Source organism: Pseudoliparis swirei, chromosome 10 (genome assembly GCF_029220125.1).
Source record: "Pseudoliparis swirei isolate HS2019 ecotype Mariana Trench chromosome 10, NWPU_hadal_v1, whole genome shotgun sequence".
Lineage (NCBI taxonomy): Eukaryota > Metazoa > Chordata > Actinopteri > Perciformes > Liparidae > Pseudoliparis > Pseudoliparis swirei.
This window is the reverse complement of record NC_079397.1, coordinates 4,376,524-4,396,937: the sequence shown is the minus strand read 5'-3', so window position 1 is coordinate 4,396,937 and position 20,414 is coordinate 4,376,524. Positions and strand designations below refer to the sequence as shown.

The window sequence follows — 20,414 nt, the reverse complement described above, 5'->3', positions numbered from 1 at the left end:
ACGCGGTTTCGTTGTTTGTTAAATTAAAAGTTGACTCTATAGTAAAGGTAAACAAATATATGTTTACTTTACAAACAAGAAAATGCATTTGTATAAAATATTCTTTATATTTTATTATTTTGTATCTGCTTTAACTTGTGTTGTGTCCTTGACGACATTAGGAATGATTAGAATAGATTATACATGGCATATTTGACCATAAAAAACAAACAATGAATCCATCTTTTTGTTGTTGTTAATGTACGAACAGATGTCAGACCTAAAATTGTCTGTATGTCCCACAACATGTGTCGAGCGTCACAGAAGAGTTTTGAAGCTTTTATTTTGAAAAGCGGAAATGCAGCGTTGAGGAAACGGAGGCTTGCGTACTAACAGCGCATGTTAGCTAAAAAAACTATTCAACATTATTTTACATTTATTTATCAGCGCCACGGGGGAACCACTGCACTAATGGAGGTTATTGGGTCAATGGAAAAAATAAACGGTGCGTATTTAAATATTTTTAACCCGCTGTAATTTAAAGCAGGCTGTGTGTATGTCAGTGAAAGAGTTAGCGGGATCCGTCTATTTAGAGGAAATATGCCAGTCAGAAGCTACTAGACTGCTGTTACTGCGATAGAAATGACGTCGATACAGCCAGATTATAATCAATAATATCATAAATTTGAGTTTTTTGTTCCGACACATAAAGCACAGCTGCAGATACTCTGCCAGTGGCAGATTTTAAACTCCCACCAAGTAGTTTTATCCAGTCGTTACACGGGTTCATTGGCTGATGGCAGGTTAGTGGGGCAGCCATAATATAATATAGATTTTGCTGTGATTTTGCTTTTGTTTTTGATGAGGCAAGATATTACTTTTTTATATAATATATATATATATATATAATACATCATTTGAGGCAAGATATTACTTTTTTATAATTAATTTATATATATATAGACAATATATTACTTTTTTATTTTATATATATAAAATAAACAAGTAATATCTAGCCTCAAATGTTGTATTGCATCTCTTTATATATATAAATATATATATATAAAATCAAAAAATAATATATTGCATATATATGTATATATATATATATACATATATATGCAATATATTATTTTATCATTGTGTATGCAAGTAATATCTTACCTAATCAAAAACAAGTGCAAAATCAATGCTACATCTATATTATATTATGGCTGCCCCCACTAACCAGCCATCAGCCTATAAACCTGTGTAACGACTGCATATATATATATATATATATATATCTCTATCTCTATATTCAATGTGAAAGTAGATTTGTGTTGTTTTTATAGTTTAAAGCTCATTGATGTCCTCTCTCACATCACACCTTTCTGTTTCAGACCAAAGCCGGCTGCCTCTTTCCTCTCTCCGCCTCCTGGTGCCCCCGCTGCAGCTTCTGTCTGCGGCGATGTGGCAGCTGGCGAAGCAGAAAGACGTTATGAATTATGAGAAGCTCCAGGAGTTTGTATTCATGGTGACCGCGGCGGTGCCTGGACTGATCAACCACAGACAGAGAGCCCAGCTCCTTCTGGGTCTGAGAGCGAGAGTGAGCAGAAGTTTATGTGTTGCATCATACTGTACATTTTCTTTTGTTTTCTCTTGATTTTTTTTGCACTCGTCATTTCAGTTGATTCTGGAGCTTTGCAAAGGCTCGGCTCGAGGTTCTGTTGACTCTCAAGTCATCCAGAGGCATTTGGAGAGACTCCCAATAACCAGTGTGAACACAGATGTAAGTACAGCAAAGGAATACCCTTATACTTAAAAAAAAATGCTAATCCTTAAGTGACATGAATCCTATCTGTGGCAGTACAGGGACGCAGAGGTGAAAACAACAGAGTCCACTTTCATTGCACTTGTTAAGAGCCTGCTGAAAGATCCAGTTGAGAGAGCGTATTTCTTCCAGGTCAGACGGATTTAAATACATTTTTCATTTAAAAAAACTTGTAATAAGTCCGACCGTGAATTGACATTTAGTAAATCTCTTCCAGGAGGTGTTCCCCGTGGAATACGGGCCACAATATGACGCCGCTCTTCACGTGTTATTGTGGGAGCTGCTCTCAAAACTGGAGAAGCTGCTTCCAGTACCGGACTTAAAACAGGTCGGTCTGTCGACGCAGTCGTCTCGGGTTTCTTTTTCTTCTGCAAAGCATGAATATATCTATATTTTTTTACTGTGATTACAGACTGCAGCCTGGCTCGGCTCGGCTCCTTCTGTGGTGGAGGAATGTGTTCGGCCCTCGCCCGAAGAGCTGAGCTTCATCTACGAGCGCTACAAGAGCTCAGGAATACTGAAAATGCCTCGTGAGTCGAGCTGAAATAATCAAGTCCATCGACGGAATATTGTTGCAGTCGAACATGCTCTGGTTTCAGATTCTTATATTTAAGCAATTTTAGGAAAAATATATAAATTTTTTCAGTTGTACAATACAACGTTTGAGACTTAAAATCCCAATATCGATCTTTGCATCTGTATCTTCTCATTGAATATGTGTGTTAAATATGTTATAGTTTTAAGACACACACTCATTGAAAACTGCAAGACGAGCTGAAAAACACATACAACTAAAACGGGCACAGTTAAATAATTGTAAGAGCTATCAAAAAAAGCTAAATTATAAAGTTATAGCTAACTATTTTGTCAACATTTTAAAGGTGGAATGGTTTCATTAGCTTAATGTATGCCGATATTGTAAGCTTTTAAAGTTGAAAAGTTGAAGTGGATTTAAAGATTTCCGCCTTTGGATCCCATTCATTTGGTATTCCCTAAAAAAAAATAGCATTTCGAAATTTGAAAAGATAAAAAATATGTGAAAATATATATACAGGACTGTCTCAGAAAATTAGAATATTGTGATAAAGTTCTTTATTTTCTGTAATGCAATTAAAAAAACAAAAATGTCATGCATTCTGGATTCATTACAAATCAACTGAAATATTGCAAGCCTTTTATTCTTTTAATATTTAATAATTTTTTAATTGCATTACAGAAAATAAAGAACTTTATCACAATATTCTAATTTTCTGAGACAGTCCTGTATAGGTGAAGGCTATGTGAACAATACAAAATTAAATGATTGAATTAGCTGAAAATATGAAGATACTGTAAGCTTTTTACAGTTGAAGATTTTCTCCACAGGATCTGATGAATTAAAAAAACATAAAGGTATTTAAAGATACACAAATTTGGAATATGACAGGTCATTCCCCTCTAGTCCTGAAGGAAAATGCTTCCAGTTGTTAATTATAAGATGTTTTATATCCTCAATAAATCATCGGCGTCGCTCACTGGTGGAATAAAAAGCCAGAATAAATTCTGAGAAACACTTTTATATTCATGCAATATAAATATTTTTCGGAAGCTCCTAAATCCACAAAGATTTAAGAAAAGTAAAAAAAAAAAATTATGTTTTTTATGCTTAACCAGACTATTAATAGCCTTAAATGGTGCAGTTTTTCAACCCGAGGTTCCTTGTTTCCTTCTCTTGTAGACGGCCCTTCCTCCACCGTCGGCAGCTGCATCATGTCGGCGTTATCCATTCCTCCGTCGCAGCAGACGAACGTCTCCGTCGGCCTGGAGTCGATCCACAACTACGCCAACGTGCTGAACCCCGTCGCCTTCGTCGAAGCGGACCAGTACAGCGTCGTGGCCGTCTACGCCGAAGTGGAAGTCGGAGCGTCGGAGGTCGCCGACGAAGAAATGATGGAATCGGCCGAAGTGCAGGTTCAAACGGATTTCTACGAGGAGGAGATCGTGGCCGCCGTCGCCGAGGAGCCGACCGGCCCGAGGGCGGAGGAGACGAGCGAACCGGCGGACGTGGCCAAAGCTCTGGAGACTCTGGCGAAAACATTCGCCCTGAGGAAGGAGAGCTTAGGTCAAGAGGCACCGACGAAGAGCAGTGACTCCTCCCTCAATGAGGAGTTTGGGTTGGGGAACGCCCCGGATGAAGGAACGCCGCGGGAAGGACAAACTGACGAGATCAGAGAACACGTCGAGGAGGCGATGGAGGATCTCCAAGCTGGAGGCACTGAGAGCAATTTGAACTCTGGTGCGGACTTAGCGGACGACCGCGAATCCCTCTCTGCCGGCGAAGAAACGACCGGCGTTCCCGGCGAGGATCCGGGCGCCGAAACGCCACGGTCTCCCGGTTCAGCTAATGTGCGCCGGTCCACTCGTCTCCAAAGGAAGACCTCGCCCGGTCGGCAGGAGACGTGCACAACCCAGAGGTCCGCCATGGAAAGTGATGGAGAATGTCTAAAAATGTACCCAAAAGAAAAAGATCCTTGCTGTGAGGCTGTCGTTGCTTCCTCTTTGGAGGGAAACAGAAGTTAAACCAGTTGGACCAGTTTTACTAAACTGGTGAAATACATTTTTATGATAACATTTGTTATCGTTCTCGCCCCTCCTGGTGGTGAAATTATGATTATTTTATTTTTTACTGTTGTTCTTCAGTTGCGCTTCTTGTCGTCCCCGAGATGAGACTGTTTCTTTTCAAAGACTAAGTTGACATTTTGGTAAATTAATCAAGATCAATACCACGTTCAATATAAAGCCACATCCACCTAGCTTAGCTTATTTTAACTTAATTTAGCTTAGCATGAAGACAGAACAGTGTGAAAAGAGATTAAACAAGAGAGAAGGTGTTGATTGGTGAACTTAAGAGGCGCTCGTAGGTGGAATCGTGGTCTTTGCACAAAGCCATGCTACATTTCCCCCCCACTTCCAGTGTTTGTGCTAAGCTAACTGGCTTCTTATTTATGTACAGACATTATAGTGGAACCATTCTTTCTTCAAACTAAAGTCAAATGATGTTTTATTACCTTCGCATTGAAAATGCGGAAGGTTATGTTTTGATGGTTATTATCCGGGGACCATTTGATTAGATTTTGGGATCGATCAGGTCAAAGGTCAAGGTCATGAAAAGGTCAAAATCTTCTTTTTACCAATTTCTATCCAATTGGCATGCAACTAATGCCAAAATGTTCATAATTCAATGCCCAATCTTGTGATATGCGAAGGTATGCGCTCTACCGAGTGCCCATTGTAGTTAATTGTATTTTAATCAAATACCCATTGCTTCATATTCCTGTTTCTTAAAATGAAGTACTCTGCATCTCGTTAGGGAAGTAGCCTAGTAATAGTAATTGTTGTCACACTCCCTGAGTGATGTAAAATGTAACAATTACATTTCTTTTTTATTTCACCAGGAGCAACGCTGACGTATCTGTGTTCCCGTCTGTTATAGCCATCAAAGGAATCAACACAGGTAATATTTCAATGTGAAGGGGAGAAAACTAAATAAAAATCCAGATTAATTCACAGATTTTTGTATTCTTTTTTTGCAGGTGACGCGGACGAGATGACGTCCATCATCTTCACGTGCGCCGAGTGTCCCTTCCACACCTCCGAGGACAACAGCCCTCCTCACTTCCACATGCAGAGCGTTCCCACCGAGGCGTACAGGACTCTCTCGGGAGCCCGATTCACGCCGTCGCCTTCGAGCTTCGACGAGATCTTCACGTCCATTAAACTCTTCCCCACGGGAGGCAAAGAGGAGGAGGAGGAGGAGGAGGAGGGCGGGGCGGAGCGGCCCGACGACGCCAAAGAGCTCCCGTCGCGCGGCGGCCCGAAGGCGCTCACGTGCGACACGTGCGGCAAGACGTTCACGCGGTCGTCCGACGTGCGGCGCCACCAGCTCACGCACACCGGCGAGCGGCCGTTCCGCTGCTCGCGGTGCGCCCGCACCTTCCAGCACTCGTGGGATCTGGCGAAGCACGAGGGCAAACACCACGGCGCCGCCGTCTCCTTCCCCTGCGCGCCGTGCGGCAGCTCCTTCGCCAACCTGCGCACGCTCACGGCGCACCACAAGCAGGCGCACGCGCGCGACGGCCGGCTGCCGCAGATCTGCTCCATCTGCAGCCGGAGCTTCCCGACTTCCGGCGAGCTGCTGGAGCACCGGAAGTCGCACGTGTCCGCCCGGCGCCACGTCTGCCGGCAGTGCGGCGAGGCCTTCGACTCGCTGCTGGCGCGCGCCCAGCACCGGCAGGCGCACCGCGCGAAGAGCCAGTTCAAGTGTCCGCACTGCGAGAAGACGTACACGCGGCGGTCCGACGTCAAGCGCCACCTGGCCACGCACACCGGGGAGCGGCCGCACCAGTGCGGCCAGTGCGGCAAGCGCTTCTCGCTGCGCTTCATGTTCACGAAGCACCTGCGCGTGCACACGGGCGAGCGGCCGTTCCAGTGCTCCCACTGCCCCAAGAGGTTCACGCTGGTGTCCGTGCTCGCCCGGCACGAGCGGATGCACACCGGGGAGAAGCCGTTCCTCTGCTCCCAGTGCGGCAAGGGCTTCCTGTCGCAGGGAGAGCTCTCCAAGCACCACCGGTCCCACGTGGACGAGCGGCCCTACGCCTGCCCCCAGTGCGACAAGCGCTTCAAGAGCAAGAAGACGCAGCAGGAGCACATCGTGTCGCACAGCGGCGTCCGGCCGTACCCGTGCGCCTACTGCGGCAAGGGCTTCACCAAGCCGTACGCGCTGACGCGGCACAACCTCATCCACACGGGCGAGAGGCCGTTCCCCTGCGGACACTGCGAGAAGTCGTTCCTGACGCTCGGCGAGGCCCAGCTGCACCGGCGCATCCACACGGGCGAGCGGCCGTACCCGTGCGCCGTCTGCGAGCTCAAGTTCAAGAGCTCGTCGGAGTTGGCGCGGCACCGGCGGAGCCACTCGGGGGCGAAGCCGCGGAGGCCTCAGTGCGAGCGCTGCGCCAAGACGTTCACGTCCAAGGCCAAGCTTGAGAAGCACATGGAGAAACACGGGGAGGAGGCGGAGGAGGAGGAGGAGGAGGAGGAGGCGGCGGCGAGGCCGGTGGACTCGATGCAGCCGGAGGAATCGAATCGTTAGATGACCGATCGACCACCGGTTACATCCGGAGTGGATTTCATGGACGCTTGTGTTCAGATATTTAGCTTAATCAAAGGTATCGAATGTAATAATATTGTACGTAAGTGGGGAGCAAAGATTCAGTGTTGGGTAAATAAAAAGATAATATTTAAAAAAGGAAAATAATTTCTTAAAGTTGCAAAAAATGTATAATATGATATATTATAAATATGGTAGTTTATATATATATATATTGATTTTTTTAACTTTAAAAAAATATATATTTGTGTGTGTATATATAAAAAAATACAATATTTAGAATATATAATATTGTCTATTTAAAAAATATATATATTTTATGTATATATATATATATATAAAACAATGATTCTAGCGCCACCATGTGGTGGGTAGTGTTGCTTGTCAGTGAAAAGTCTCACCAGCTGTTGGATGGACTGCCGGGACTGATCTGAGCAGCTCGGCCTGCAGCAGCATCACGAGGTAAAACTTCTCTTTTATACCTTGTTCAGTCCATAAAGACCTTCAGCTGCACTCTGTGCTCAGTGGTCATTAACCAACGTTACCGGTGCACCTGCTGATGCCAGGTAACAGCAGCTTCACAGAGCTGGTTGCTTTAGTTTGTATTATTTCAGGCTTGTAACAATAATCAAATCAATCATCATGACTTTGTTTTAAGGGTTTTGAGGAACTCTACCTTCAGGCTTTCATTGCCTTCGCATTGAAAATGCCGGAAGGTTATGTTTTGATCGCCGTGTATTTATTTATTTATTTATTTATTTATTACCTTCGCATTGAAAATGCCAGAAGGTTATGTTTTGATCACCGTGTATTTATTTATTTATTTATTTGTATGCGTGTTATTCGCAAATCTCAAAAAGTATTGAACCGAATCGCATGAAATTTGGTGGGATGATTGTTTATTATCCGGGGACCAGTTGATTAGATTTTGGGATCGATCGGGTCAAAGGTCAAAGGTCGTGAACAGGTCAAAATCTTTCGCAGAACTCAAAAAGTATTGAACCGAATCGCATGAAATTTGGTGGGATGATTGTTTATTATCCGGGGACCAGTTGACTAGATTTTGGGATCGATCGGGTCAAAGGTCAAGGTCAAAGGTCATGAACAGGTCAAAATGTTCTTGAATCGCATGAAATTTGGTGGGATGATTGGTTATTATCCGGGGACCATTTGATTAGATTTTGGGATCAATCGGGTCAAAGGTCAAGGTCATGGAAAGGTCAAACTATTTTTTTTACCATAGCACGATACATTTTTGTCCAATTGGCATGCAACTAATGCCAAAATGTTCATAATTCAATGCCCAATCTTGTGATATGCGAAGGTATGCGCTCTACCGAGTGCCCATTCTAGTTTATTTATTTATTTATTTATTTGTATGCGTGTTATTCGCTAAACTCAAAAAGTATTGAACCGAATCGCATGAAATTTGGTGGGATGATTGTTTATTATCCGGGGACCAGTTGATTAGATTTTGGGATCGATCGGGTCAAAGGTCAAAGGTCATGAACAGGTCAAAATCTTTCGCAGAACTCAAAAAGTATTGAACCGAATCGCATGAAATTTGGTGGGATGATTGTTTATTATCCGGGGACCAGTTGATTAGATTTTGGGATCGATCGGGTCAAAGGTCATGAACAGGTCAAAATCTTTCACAGAACTCAAAAAGTATTGAACCGAATCGCATGAAATTTGGTGGGATGATTGTTTATTATCCGGGGACCAGTTGATTAGATTTTGGGATCGATCGGGTCAAAGGTCAAAGGTCATGAACAGGTCAAAATCTTTCGCAGAACTGAAAAAGTATTGAACCGAATCGCATGAAATTTGGTGGGATGATTGTTTATTATCCGGGGACCAATTGACTAGATTTTGGGATCGATCGGGTCAAAGGTCAAGGTCAAAGGTCATGAACAGTTCAAAATGTTCTTGAATCGCATGAAATTTGGTGGGATGATTGGTTATTATCCGGGGACCATTTGATTAGATTTTGGGATCAATCGGGTCAAAGGTCAAGGTCAAGGTCATGGAAAGGTCAAACTCTTTTTTTACCATAGCACGATACATTTTTGTCCAATTGGCATGCAACTAATGCCAAAATGTTCATAATTCAATGCCCAATCTTGTGATATGCGAAGGTATGCGCTCTACCGAGTGCCCATTCTAGTTGTGTGTGTTTCCTAAAGGCCAGGTCTGCAGCCACCCCCCTCCTGCTGTCATTTATGGAGTTGCCTTTGAAATCTCCTCCTCCTCCATGTGTGTCAGGTGATGTATTTCCTTCATTTCTGTGCCCATAAAACCCGATGAGCTGAAGGCGATGGAGCGAATGTTAATTATAAACATCATAAACACAGCTCACAGACCTGATGAGGGGGGGGGGGGGGGGGAGGGGAGCAGATACCGAGCAGGAATTGCAAGGATTAAACCGGCTGCATCATATAACAGGGGAGCAACAAAAAGAGCAGTCTAGAGATGGAGGGTGGGCGGGGAAACTATTTTAAGCATTGCGTATGTTTTTTAAAATATATGTTTAATTGTTAGTGATAAAAAGAGCATCACTGCATGAGACAAACCATAATACACGACCTACGGTCACAGCATCAATATTAGAAATTGAAGTCCATTTCTTGCGTCATAGGTTGTATTTTAATTTTTAAAAGTCAAGTTTTTTAAGAGAGATATGGCCAAAATTAACTAGTAATTAATACTTTCTTGGTTTGTAAGTTACCTGTAAAGTAATATTTGCTTTTAAGACTTTGCTTTTTCCTAAAGTGTTTCACAGAAGAACAAAGAACCTTCTGATTTGTGTTAATGCAGCTCTCTAGTTTAAAACTACATCATGTATGTTTTTATATCGTAATAACATAATAAGTAGATATATAAATAGGTACATAACTACATTACTTTTTATGTCACCAAATATCATCTTGACAGACTTTTTTGGGCTAAAAGTAGATTTTTTTCATTTGACACAATATTCTAAAAGTTGTGCGACTTTTCCCCGGGTCACGTATTCCACGAACGGAAGTAAACAAAAATTTAAAAAAAACTCATCCTAAGAAATGGTGAAAACCTCAAAGGGACGTCTCCTCCACGCCGAGAGAGGGTGAGCACGGCCGGCTGCACCGCAATCACCTCGCGGCGAGCAGCCAGATATCTGGGTGTGACTCCCGGGGGACGGATTTCGAAGAGCCGGTGACCACGCAGGTGGAAAGAACACCCCCAAAAAAACCCCTGCATAAATACGGTGGCGCCGAAGAATCTGTGGAGGCAGATAACGGCGGCGATGCGACGCCCACCGGCGTGATTTACCGTCCGCTGCGCGCCCGTGGTGTCGATGGCGAATTAATGACGGGTCATAAAGAAGTCCGGGGGTGTTGGGGGGCGGGGGGGGGGATTGTGTGTTGCAGGAGAACGATAGTGAGGCACTGATAGTAGAAGAAGAAAGAGAGAGGAGGAGTGTGTCGAAGAGAGAGAGAGAGAGAAAGAGAGGAGTAAATAAAAAGCAGGGAGGCGAGATCATGAGCTCCGCACTGCCTTACAACTCTCTGTCGGCGCGGCCGAGTCCCAGCAGACACGCTCTGGACTGGGAGCAGCAGCAGCTGGCCGTGCGGCGCCACTCCTCGCCGCGGGGTCTCGACCTGCTCTCGCCGCCTCCTCTCCCTCGCCGGCCCTCCGCCATCCCCGGCTACCTGCTGTCGCCCTACCAGGAGCAGCAGCAGGAGGAGCAGGAGGAGCAGCTGCAGCGGCTCTCCCTGTCGGTGTGCTCCGAGGCCTCCCTGGCGCCCCCCGCGCCTCCACCTGCGGGCGCCGCCGCCGCCCCGCCCTGCTGCCGCGCGGTCGGGGTCATGCACCTGCTGCGCCTCGGCCTCCTGGCCTTCAGCTGCCTCTTCTGGGCGGCCGGCCTGGCCGTCCTCACGCTGGGCGTGTGGGCGCAGATCTCCCTGGCGGACTACATGCTGCTGTCGGCCAACCGCTACCCCAACGCCCCCGTCATCCTCCTGGCCACGGGGGCGGCCGTCACCGCCTGGGGCTTCCTGGGTTGCCTCGGGGTGGCGGCCAACCTGCCCGGCGTGCTCCGGGCTTACGGTTTCTTCCAGTTCGCCGCGCTCATCGCCGGTTTGGCGGCGGGACTCTCGGGCCTCTTCTATCGCGAAGACATCGCCGGGGGGTTCCGCAGCGGGCTGCAGCGAGCGGTGGCCGGCTACACCGAGGACGAGGGCCGCGCCGACGCCCTGGACGGCCTCCAGAGGGCGCTGCGGTGCTGCGGAGCCGAGGGTTGGCGCGACTGGCTGGCGTCCGACTGGGCCGCCCAGCACGCGGCCTTCCCGCCCAACGACAACGGCACCGCCGTGGCCCTGCCGGACAGCTGCTGCGCGAGGCGCAAGGGATGCGGCAACCGGCCGCTTCTGTCGGACGACGCCGAAGGCGTGGCGGCGGCGGGGATCCATCCGCACGGCTGCTTCCGCAAAGTCTTCAGCTTGGTCAACGACAACGTCTTCCACATCGCCGCCACCGTGTTGGGATTGGCCTTCACCCAAGTGGGAGGCATCGCCCTGGCCTGCCTGCTGGCCAACCGGCTGGCACCGAGACAACACCGGCGCGCGGTGGCACGATAACGGACGATTAAAAAACGATGTAGGCCACCTGCACCAAGGATGGACCAATGGTTAGATGGTTAGGAGTTAGGAGACGACGTGGAAAGAGTAATGGAGTTGCAGGGGTTCATGCAGGCGGCACATGTCAGGTGATCAGTATTTGGAGGTCCTCCGAATCTCGGAAGGTATGAAACCGTTCCCAACGGCAACATCAGGAACTGCTTTATGAAATATACGAAACGTTTCAAATGTAAAGAGAGGAATCCACTACGACTCCTGTTGAGGATATTTTAGGAACATTAAAGAGCTTCAAGCTGACATGTCGTAGAAATCTGATCCAGACGTTGATATCGAATTACTTTCAGTTCGGTGAGAAAAAAAATCCGGATTTCTTAGAAACTAACACTTAAATAACTTAAACTTATGGCCCTGACTTACTTATAGCATTGTGAAATTATCAAAAAGACTCTTGTGTTGCTAAATGCAAGGACCTGGAGGATATTAATAAAAAAGGAAATGGGGATTTAGTGGTTAAATAATAATCAAGGAACCGGCAACTCCTTCCACTTCACAGCTCTTTTACACTTGGGTGAGGCGTGTACAGGTGAGACCACGTTGGGCTACACACTGCATATCAAAAAATAGGTAGATGAAAGTACAATGAGACTTTGTTTCGAAAATGTTTAAGTATCACCATGGATTAATGTATATATACACTACCGTTCAAAAGTTTGGGGTCATCCAGACAATTTCGTGTCTTCCATGAAAACTCACTTTTATTTATCAAATGAATTGAAAATTGAATAGAAAATATAGTCAAGACATTGACAAGGTTAGAAATAATGATTACTATTTGAAGTATTAATTTTGTTCTTCAAACTTCAAGTTCAAAGGAAGGCCAGTTGTATAGCTTATATCACCAGCATAACTGTTTTCAGCTGTGCTAACATAATTGCACAAGGGTTTTCTAATCAGACATTAGTCTTCTAAGGCGATTATCAAACACAATGTACCATTAGAACACTGGCGTAATAGTTGATGGAAATGGGCCTCTATACACCTCTGGAGATATTTCATTAGAAACCAGACGTTTCCACCTTGAATAGTCATTTACCACATTAACAATGTATAGAGTGTATTTTTGATTCATGTTATCTTTATTGAAAAAACAGTGCTTTTCTTTGAAAAATAAAGACATTTCTTAGTGACCCCAAACTTTTGAACAGTAGTGTATATATTCTTCATTATATAGAATGTAAATAGGTATTATTTTGGGTTAACTGCAGGAATGAGTCGGCCAGATGTTCGTCTCCACATCGTTGTGTTGGGTTTGTCGCGCTTCAAAAAAGAGTTTCAAGAAGCGTTCGCTGTCTGTTGTTTTTTGTGCCATTTCCATCTAAAAATGTCGAGGTTAAAATAACGACCGCTTTAAGAAAAGAAAAAAAAATTCTCCCAGATGTCTCCGTGTTGCTAGAGTTTGTATATTCTGAAATATCGTGGAGCGCAAAGTGGATTTAAATCCCTGAATATTGTGAATATCCCTTTTTATGACGCCGATGCTTTGAGTCCACAGTTAGCGTGACGTACAAGCAATTCGGGAAAAATCTGTATTTGCTTTATATGAGATGAGGAGAGATGTTTCCACTTGTTTACAGGCAGCCTGTGCTAAGCTAACCGTTAGCTGTATAGTAAAGTCGGAGCGTCGTTTCCTCGTGTAAAGTTTATATTAAAAGAGTTTTTCTTTCAGTTTTTCTGCTGAAATGCAAATATAAATACAATATTTGCAGAAGGCTATCGTTGCATACACACATATTTCCAAATACTTTACTCTGATACTTAAAGGTAATAAAACGGTTGTAATCATACACACATTTTAACATATTTCAGTTTTTCTCAGCCTTAAACATAGATGTTTAGGATTATATATTATAGCCTGTATTCATATTTGGCTGTCGTGTTTTCGTGTTTTCAGAGACGGAGGTGAACTTTTGTTGTTGTTTGTTGTCAGAAGCTCCCAATTCAAAAATAATCTATTCATGCACAAAACACGTGTTTTGATCTTTTTAACTATAACTCTGTCGAGAAATCAACTAAATAAATGTCCCAAAAGGTCTAGATGTTCCTTAAAAGTGTTTTTCTCAAATGAATTTATTATTCCACGTGTTGTAAGATATATATTATATGTACTGAGATGATACAAATCCACTCGCCTTCCTTCAACATCATACCTTTCCTATCGAGGATAGGCCTTTTTATTGCTCTTGCAGTGTTAATTTATAGTCTATGATGATATATATGTATATATATATATATAAACTGTAAATCTATTCTAATAATCACCGACAGTGCGAACATGCATGACTGAAACTGTAATCTATATGTCAAACAATAAATAAAAGATCTTTGCCTCGTTGCACATGGCGATATTGATTCAACGTGAGGACGTCGAGGTCTGCTGCCCTTGAATATATTACAAATATATATAAATGGCAACCGCATTCTCGTAACTCCACGCGTGTCTAACATCTCGTGAATCACGAGCGAGCATTTTTTTTTTAATGAGTATTTCTTCTCTTAAAGGTGGAAATAAGTGAAGTGTCTCTCATCCTGACAGGTTGGTGCCTCCTGTCATCATGTTAATGAGCTTCAGAAGCGGCTCCAGGTCTTTATTAGAGGAGGGCGGCCATGCTGGAGGTGTGGTCCATCCCTCACTGAGACCTCACTGAGGCCCCTCTGGGCCCCGGGGCAGTTCTGAATTACGTCTTCCTGATCTGACATCTCATTTCCACCACACCTGCAGACAACCGTGATCACATCTGCCCTTGAAGGACCGACACGGCCGAGTGTGACCTCACCGTTGTGACCTCATCGTCGTGACCTCGACTAGTTTATGGAGCGTAAAATTACGATCTTTTTCTCCTTTCAATTTGGGCCGATACGAAGTTTACAATTAATCACAAAGATTACCTTGAACCCGACACGCATCACTCGTGGACGGGCCTGTGGCCTCTCGACAATGACGGCCGTTTTCATGACCTAATTATGGTATTGATTAGCCCACATTGAGCTCTAACGAGGCTTGCGGATGCTTTCCATCTGATTACCCTGTCCTTATTAAAACTATGTAGCCTAAGGTTGCTACATCCCCACCGCAGAGTTTCATCACACACGAGTGGAGCTCCGAGAGCAACACACCTTAAGGCAGGAAAAACCCACAAGGAACATGTTGCTCTTCAAACCTCTGAGAAAATATTTTGGGGCGGGTATACTTTAATGTGCACTATTCATGCCCTCTCTCAGAACATGGCTGCAGAGTTGTGCAAATATAACATTCAGCTTCACATTGATAAAAGTAAACATCAAATGTTTGTACATCTAACTCACATTATTACACCCTTAAAAACACACAAATCATACAAAACATATCATTTACTTCCTCCATTTAGTGTTGTAATCGATTTTAAAACCCTTAACTATTACATGTTGTATTATTCAAACATATTCTAATGTTTTAAATTGCTAAAATAAGCATAGCTTCAGGCTCTCAGCCCAAATGGGTGTGTCTTTAAAGCCAGCCTCCTGGATCTGATAACACGGATTCCTCTATTTGCTTCACTTTGAGGAAATAAGAAATCCACATCATGTCTCAGACCTGTGAATATAGCTTAGATATATAGCCTACGTTATTTGCCCTGTAAAAATGTCCATTTTTTAATTCAGATACACGTTTTCAAGCATGCATGGCACGAATATGTTCAAGAGGAATGTAAACTAAGTCTTAAGTGTAAAAAAGAAGAAGTAGAAACCCGTCTCTGGAGTATAGGCTCTACCTCCACTCCGCCTCTTTGAGTCTGTCCTACATGTCGCTCTGCAGTCTGCAGCCTGTACTCTGCCCCACATTTGTATTTGGCAATTCTCACCAGCACGCACGCGCTCGCTCTCGCCCGGCTGCGTTAAAAAAAAAAAAAAAAAAAAAACAGCCGCCGCGCTGCGCTTGGAAATGTGCGTGTTTTTTGGCGCACAGCGAGGTCTCCAACATGGACTTAAAATCCGAGCTCCTCAAGTCCATCTGGTACGCGTTCACGTCTCTGGACGTCGAGAAGTGCGGCAAAGTGTCCAAATCGCAGTTAAAGGTAAGCCGGGTTGGGGGGATGGGGGGGGTGGGGGTTGTGGTCATTTTTTCAGATCAGGAAACTGAGCGCGAGGGGCACAGATACTTTTCATTTTAATCACTTTTTTGTTCTGGCTGAAGACACACCAAAAAGACATCAGTCTCTATGGGAGTCTGTTAAATACGAACCTGTGGTCCTATATGGGAATATATTGCACCGGGAGGAACTTTAGTCCAACATGACACTTTTAAAAAGCTTAACTCTTATGAACACAGGCCATGCCGTAGCCTACCCTGCTCGTATACTGGCGGCCGAGCTGGAGCTTCAAAGTTTAAAGTCCAACAACACAAGTAATAGAATCCTACAATCCCACATCCCTATCAGTGTTTGAGAGAAAAGGACAAGCACAGCTCTGATTTAGCCATTTCCTCCCTCGGTGCTGCTCCCCGACGCCTCGAGCCTCCATAGGAGGGAAGAATCCAGGGAAATAGCAGAAAGCTGTCCTGACATGCTATAGACCAGCTGTCTGTGGTTATGTGTGTGTGTGTGTGTGTGTGTGTGTGTGTGTGTGTGTGTGTGTGTGTGTGTGTGTGTGTGTGTGTGTGTGTGTGTGCGTGTGTGTGAAGAAATACTATGCACTGAAGAACAGCTCACTGCTCTGTGCTCATGTTCCTCAGGTGCTCTCTCATAACCTGTACACGGTGCTGAACATCCCTCACGACCCCGTGGCTCTGGAGCAGCACTTCCAGGATGATGACGATGGGCCGGTGTCCAATCATGGCTACATGCCCTACCTCAACAAATACATCCTGGATAAGGTACTGCGGCTTGTTGAAGAAATACACAAATACACACTTTTATTTATGCACCTTTTACCAAGTTTCTTTTGTGACACTGTATATATTTGTTTATATTTTTTGGGTCTTTTTAATATGTTAAACAATAATTATTGTTTTATATGTTTGGTTAAACAAAGCTTTGGAAAGTTCTTCTTCTTCTTCTTAATATTATTATTATTATTAATTGTATTATAATATTGATGCAATTTTGGGGTTAGGAGAAATAAATAATTGAATTGGTTGGTTTATACCCATCATGTCCTGTGAATGTATTTGCTTTATTACACTTTATTATTAATATTATTTTGTACATTTATATATTTCCCCCGGTTTTTGGGTAAACCCGGGGGGGGTTCCCAATTAAAAAAATTTTCCTGGGAAAAAAATTTTTCCCCCCCCAAAAATTTTTTAAGGGGGTTTTTTTAAAACCCAGGCCAAAGGGGGGTTAAACATTTAGGTTGGGCCCCAAAAAAAAGGGGGGAAAAATCAAATTTTCCTTTTTAACCCCCTTTTTTTCAAAAAAAAATTTTGGTTTTTTTTGGGGAAAAAAAAAGGGGGGAAAATTCCTGAAAAATTTTAAAAAAAAAATTTTTTTTTTGTAAAATGGCCCCCCCTTTTTGGGGAAAAAAATTTTTGTAATAAAAAAGGGTTTTCTTTTTTGGTATAAGGGCCTCCGGGGGGGGGTTTTTTTTAAAAATTTGCCCCAAAAGGGGGGGCCAAACAGCCCCAAAACCCAGGGGGGGTTTTCCCCCTTTCAAGGGGGTTTTTTTTAAAAAAGGCATTTAAAAGGGTTTTTCCCTTAAAAAAAAAGGGGAATTAGTTTCCCCAATAAAAAATTTTTCCCCTTTTTACCTTTTTTTTAAAAAAAAATTTTTTTTTAAAATTTAAAGTTAAAAAATTTTATTTATTAAAAATTTTATTAAATTTTAAAAAATCAAAATTTTTTTAAAAATTTTTATTTTTTTTAAATTTTAAAAAATTTTCTTTTTGAATTTTTTTAAAAAATTTAAATAAACCAATTTTTTTTTTTCTCCAAAAAAAAACCCCCCTTTTTTCCCCTTTTTGGTAAACTTTTAGGTTTTTCCGGAAGGGGGGGGAACCCCCCCTTTTAAAAAGGGGAAAATAAAAAACCATACCCAAAATTGGGTTTTTTTAAAGGTTTCTCCCGGGGGGTTTTCCCCCCCAAAAAAATAATTTTTAATTTTTAAAAAAAAAAATCCCTTTTTTTTTGAATTTGGGGCCCCCCCCCCGGGGGCTTCCCCCCCCCCAAAAAAAAAAAATTTTTTTTTTGGGGCCCCGATTTTTCCCGGGGGGGGTTTTTAAATATTTTTCCCTTTTTTTTTTAAAACGTTTTTTTGGTTGTTGCGCCCAAAAGTGGAAAAAAAAAAAGGGGGAAAAAAAACCCTTAAAAAAAAAAACCCCCTTTTTTTTTGGGACCCCCTTTTCTTTTTAAAAAAAAAAATTTTTTTTAAAATTTTTTTAAAGAATAAATTTTTTTTAAAATAAAATAAAAAAATTTAAATAAAAAAAAGGGTTTTTTTTTAAAAAAAAAAAAATTTTTTAAAACCCAAAAAAATTTTTTAAAAAAGGAAAAAAAATATTTTTTATTTTTTTTTTAAATTTTTCAAAATAAAATTCTTTTTTAAAAAAAATTTAAAATTAAAAAAAATAAAAAAAAAATTTTTTTTAAACCCAATAAATTTTTCCGGGTGGGGGGAAAAAAAAAAAAAAGGGGGAAATAAGGAAAAAAAATTTAAAACCGGGGATTTTTTTAAAATAAAATTTAAAAAATTTTTCCCCCCAAGTGGCTTTTAAAATTTAAAATTTTCGGGGCCTCATCCAAGTACAATAATGTCAATTAAATAGATTTTACAAACCAGGTCGAATCATGCACCCCCGGGCGGACTGGAGGTAAGAGCCCGTCGCCGCAGGGGCCCCGAAAGGCCAGCCCCGGTGACCGTGCCGTGGATCTGTCAAATCACCAAGGGGGCCAACCCGGTCAATCAACCCTCAAATATTGCCGTGCTATGACTCCGGGAATCACTGATGTTTGGCCCCGGATGGAGAATACACAAAGGGGTGATCCTGACGAATTCACTTCCATCCCCCAAACAATTCTAGGGAAAGAAATTTCCCATATGACCCTCGGACCAGGGAACCCATAAACATTTACAGATCTAAAAGTGGTGAGAAGTGTGCTCGTTCCCTTCCTAGGGCCAAAACCCAGAGTCGGTTTTATGTTGGCCTGCCAAGGGCCAGGAGGGCACCCATCTCAACAGTGTCAACCCGTGTCGAAGGCCCCCCGGGAGTCCTTTACAATCTATTTTAAAGCCGGTCAAAACTAGTGGTCGATTAAATTTCATTCTCGCATCCCTGCAATTGAACCCTTCTTCTCTTTTTTAAATGTTTATCAAGTTGTGGCCAGGGCCTTAAACGTACCGGTGTACTTTTCCCTGTATTAATCCGAAACTTTTATCTGGTCATCGACACAGGAACATTTACTACAATGTGCCTCAGATGCGGTGATATGACCTAACGTGTCTAATGGCTTAGCCTGTCCGTTGAAAGTAATACCATTTTTTTCTCAAGATTTCAAAATTTACCCGCAACCTAAGCATGAAGGTCAAGCCTCAAAGACCCGCACGGAAAAAATTTGTTCCCCAGAATGGGGAAAAATAGTTCCATCCGCCATCAATTTAGGTCGTTGGGTAATCCTTAGGGGGTTATAGCTTTAATATAAAACTTTGCCTTCCTTTGAATTCAATGTCCCAGATTTTTGGACGGAAATAATTTGATTAAGTTTTTAACCCGGCAAAATTTTCCTCCGTGTAGTAAGTTAAAACTGATAAAGTAAATCAGTGATTTTGCCCAACGGCAAAAGCAGCGATTTGTGGTTTAATTTTCTAAATTTTGGGGCTTTAAATATACCGAAGTAACTAAAGTAGACAAATAAATAAATGGCTCAATTAAAAACAAGAAACAAACTTCTTGCAAATAGTGCCGTTCATTTTTTATTTGAAAAAACATAAAGAACCCATTTATTATTTTAATTTTAAAAAGAAAAAAACCCTGATGGATGGAAAGGGAAAAAAAAAAAAATTCCTGCTGGAAAGTTTCCTTGAAACCGGAGTTTAAATCTTCTAAAGGGCACGGATCCACCCCACGAGGCAAATGCTAAATCCAGCCCTGGAGTAAGTAGAATACTCCGGCCGCCGTGGACCTATGATTAAGGATCCAAACTGACTTTCCATCACAGAATCCTCCATTACACTTCCGAGTAACGCCGATTAACCAAGCTGTACCGACCCCAAAAAACTCAACTAGGGTGGGGGCCCCGTTTACCGTTGGGACGGAACGTGTGAAACCGGAAGCACGAAACCCCAAAAGTAGCCGGTTACCCGTGTTTCAGATTAAGAATTGACTTCAAGGTATTAGCTAAAGTAAACAAATAAGCTTAAAGGCCCTCATCTGCAGGGTTCAAACCCGGGGGCAACAGTTTAAGCGTAAATGGTTTGGAATTTGGGATTATTTAAAAGTGTTACAAAAACCCACAAAGGAATGTAAAGATGCTTCAAAAAATTCTAAACTATAGTTCCCGGAACCCACAAGTGTAGGGTTTTTAAAAAATGCCCCTTCGTCATTTTTTAATCTTAAATCTTTACAGCTTACTTTTGGGAAACCCAACGTTATCAAAATTCTTTCCTATGAAATTACACTGGGCTTACACATAAAAAATTTTCAAGCGGTTATTTATCTTGTTTTACTTATTGTGATCGCGACTTTTCGGCTGAGTCATTCCGGTTGACCCTAACCCCCAATTGTGACGGGGACCCCCCCTGGTACCCCCGGTGTGCTTGGCTGAGCTTGTTCCGCTAGCAAAGAAACTTTTGATTGTTACGTTGCTCAGTTTAAAACGCAGCCGTAAAA

At 42.9% G+C, this 20,414-nt stretch overlaps 2 protein-coding genes across 2 annotated transcripts; both read left to right on the top strand.

Annotated features, from left to right (window-relative positions):
* Nucleotides 1-338: 338 nt before the first annotated feature.
* On the top strand, nt 339-7,498 carry LOC130200881 (zinc finger protein 184-like). The gene is made up of 10 exons (XM_056425454.1): nt 339-484; nt 1,362-1,567; nt 1,649-1,750; nt 1,829-1,924; nt 2,010-2,120; nt 2,205-2,322; nt 3,510-4,245; nt 5,227-5,285; nt 5,365-6,842; nt 7,430-7,498. The coding sequence occupies exons 1-10, from the start codon at nt 379-381 to the stop codon at nt 7,496-7,498; spliced, it is 3,081 nt and encodes a 1,026-aa protein (XP_056281429.1). The 5' UTR covers nt 339-378.
* A 2,919-nt stretch (nt 7,499-10,417) lies between these two features.
* LOC130200662 (tetraspanin-7-like) lies at nt 10,418-12,505 on the top strand. Its single transcript, XM_056425117.1, has one exon. The coding sequence runs from the start codon at nt 10,460-10,462 to the stop codon at nt 11,555-11,557; it is 1,098 nt and encodes a 365-aa protein (XP_056281092.1). The 5' UTR covers nt 10,418-10,459; the 3' UTR covers nt 11,558-12,505.
* The last annotated feature ends 7,909 nt before the right edge of the window (nt 12,506-20,414 follow it).